This window comes from Suricata suricatta, unplaced genomic scaffold, assembly GCF_006229205.1.
Source record: "Suricata suricatta isolate VVHF042 unplaced genomic scaffold, meerkat_22Aug2017_6uvM2_HiC HiC_scaffold_27798, whole genome shotgun sequence".
NCBI lineage: Eukaryota > Metazoa > Chordata > Mammalia > Carnivora > Herpestidae > Suricata > Suricata suricatta.
In genome coordinates, this window is record NW_021873545.1 from 1 (window position 1) to 776 (window position 776).

A 776-nucleotide genomic window follows, 5' to 3' on the forward strand; every position below is an offset into this window, starting at 1 on the left:
TGGAGGCAACTGCCTGGAAGGTCCACTTTTTGCACTTTTGCTTTCCTATGACAACTTCATTTTGCCCTGAGGGGCCTTCTCATATAAGGAGGACTGCTCCTCTGCATTCCCGACATTCCCTGCTTGCCCTGGTGGTGGTGAGGGCTTCTTCTCAGAAGACCGGTCTTCCGGCTTGCAGGCAATCAACAGGCGGCAGGTAAGCAGCATTCCAAACACCAGAGCATGGGCATAGCGTTTGAGAGGATCACCAACTAGCTGATGGAAGAAGAGTACAGCCAACACCAGCAAGAGTAGGAAGAAATTGGCCACATCTTTGGGACGCCCAGGCACCAGGGTCATGACAATGCCACAGACCACCTCAAGAGCACCAATGCTTTCGCGGAGGACAATGGAATCGATCCCCATTTTCTTCAGCAGAGGGAGGGCTCGGACATAGCTCTTGTAAGCACGCTTCATCTCACTGTGGGCATCCTTGCTGAGCCTGGGGGTCAACTTGATAGTTCCCATGAAAACAAAGAAGAGTCCCAGGGCCACTGAGAGGGCCATGATAGTTACGGTTCTGGGGGATGCCATAGGGTCACCAAGGCAGGTCCCAACCAGTCCTTTGGCTTTGCGCACCCTAAGGCGCAGGCAGTTAGCACAGGAAGAGCTAGAGGGACGGAGAGCTGGAGGGACCCTGCGGAGGCAGAAGACAGCTAGAATGACCTCGTAGGTAATTCTGAATAAAGCTTCACAGTTATTTTTCATCCATGCCCACTATCTCACTGCATACACAA

The 776-nt window shown here is 52.7% G+C and overlaps 1 protein-coding gene across 1 annotated transcript; it reads right to left on the reverse strand.

Annotated features, from left to right (window-relative positions):
• Positions 1-9: 9 nt before the first annotated feature.
• Positions 10-674, reverse strand: LOC115284957 (transmembrane protein 35A-like). Its single transcript, XM_029931398.1, has one exon. It carries the CDS (start codon positions 571-573, stop codon positions 46-48), a length of 528 nt encoding a protein of 175 aa, XP_029787258.1. The 5' UTR covers positions 574-674; the 3' UTR covers positions 10-45.
• Between the last annotated feature and the right edge of the window lie 102 nt (positions 675-776).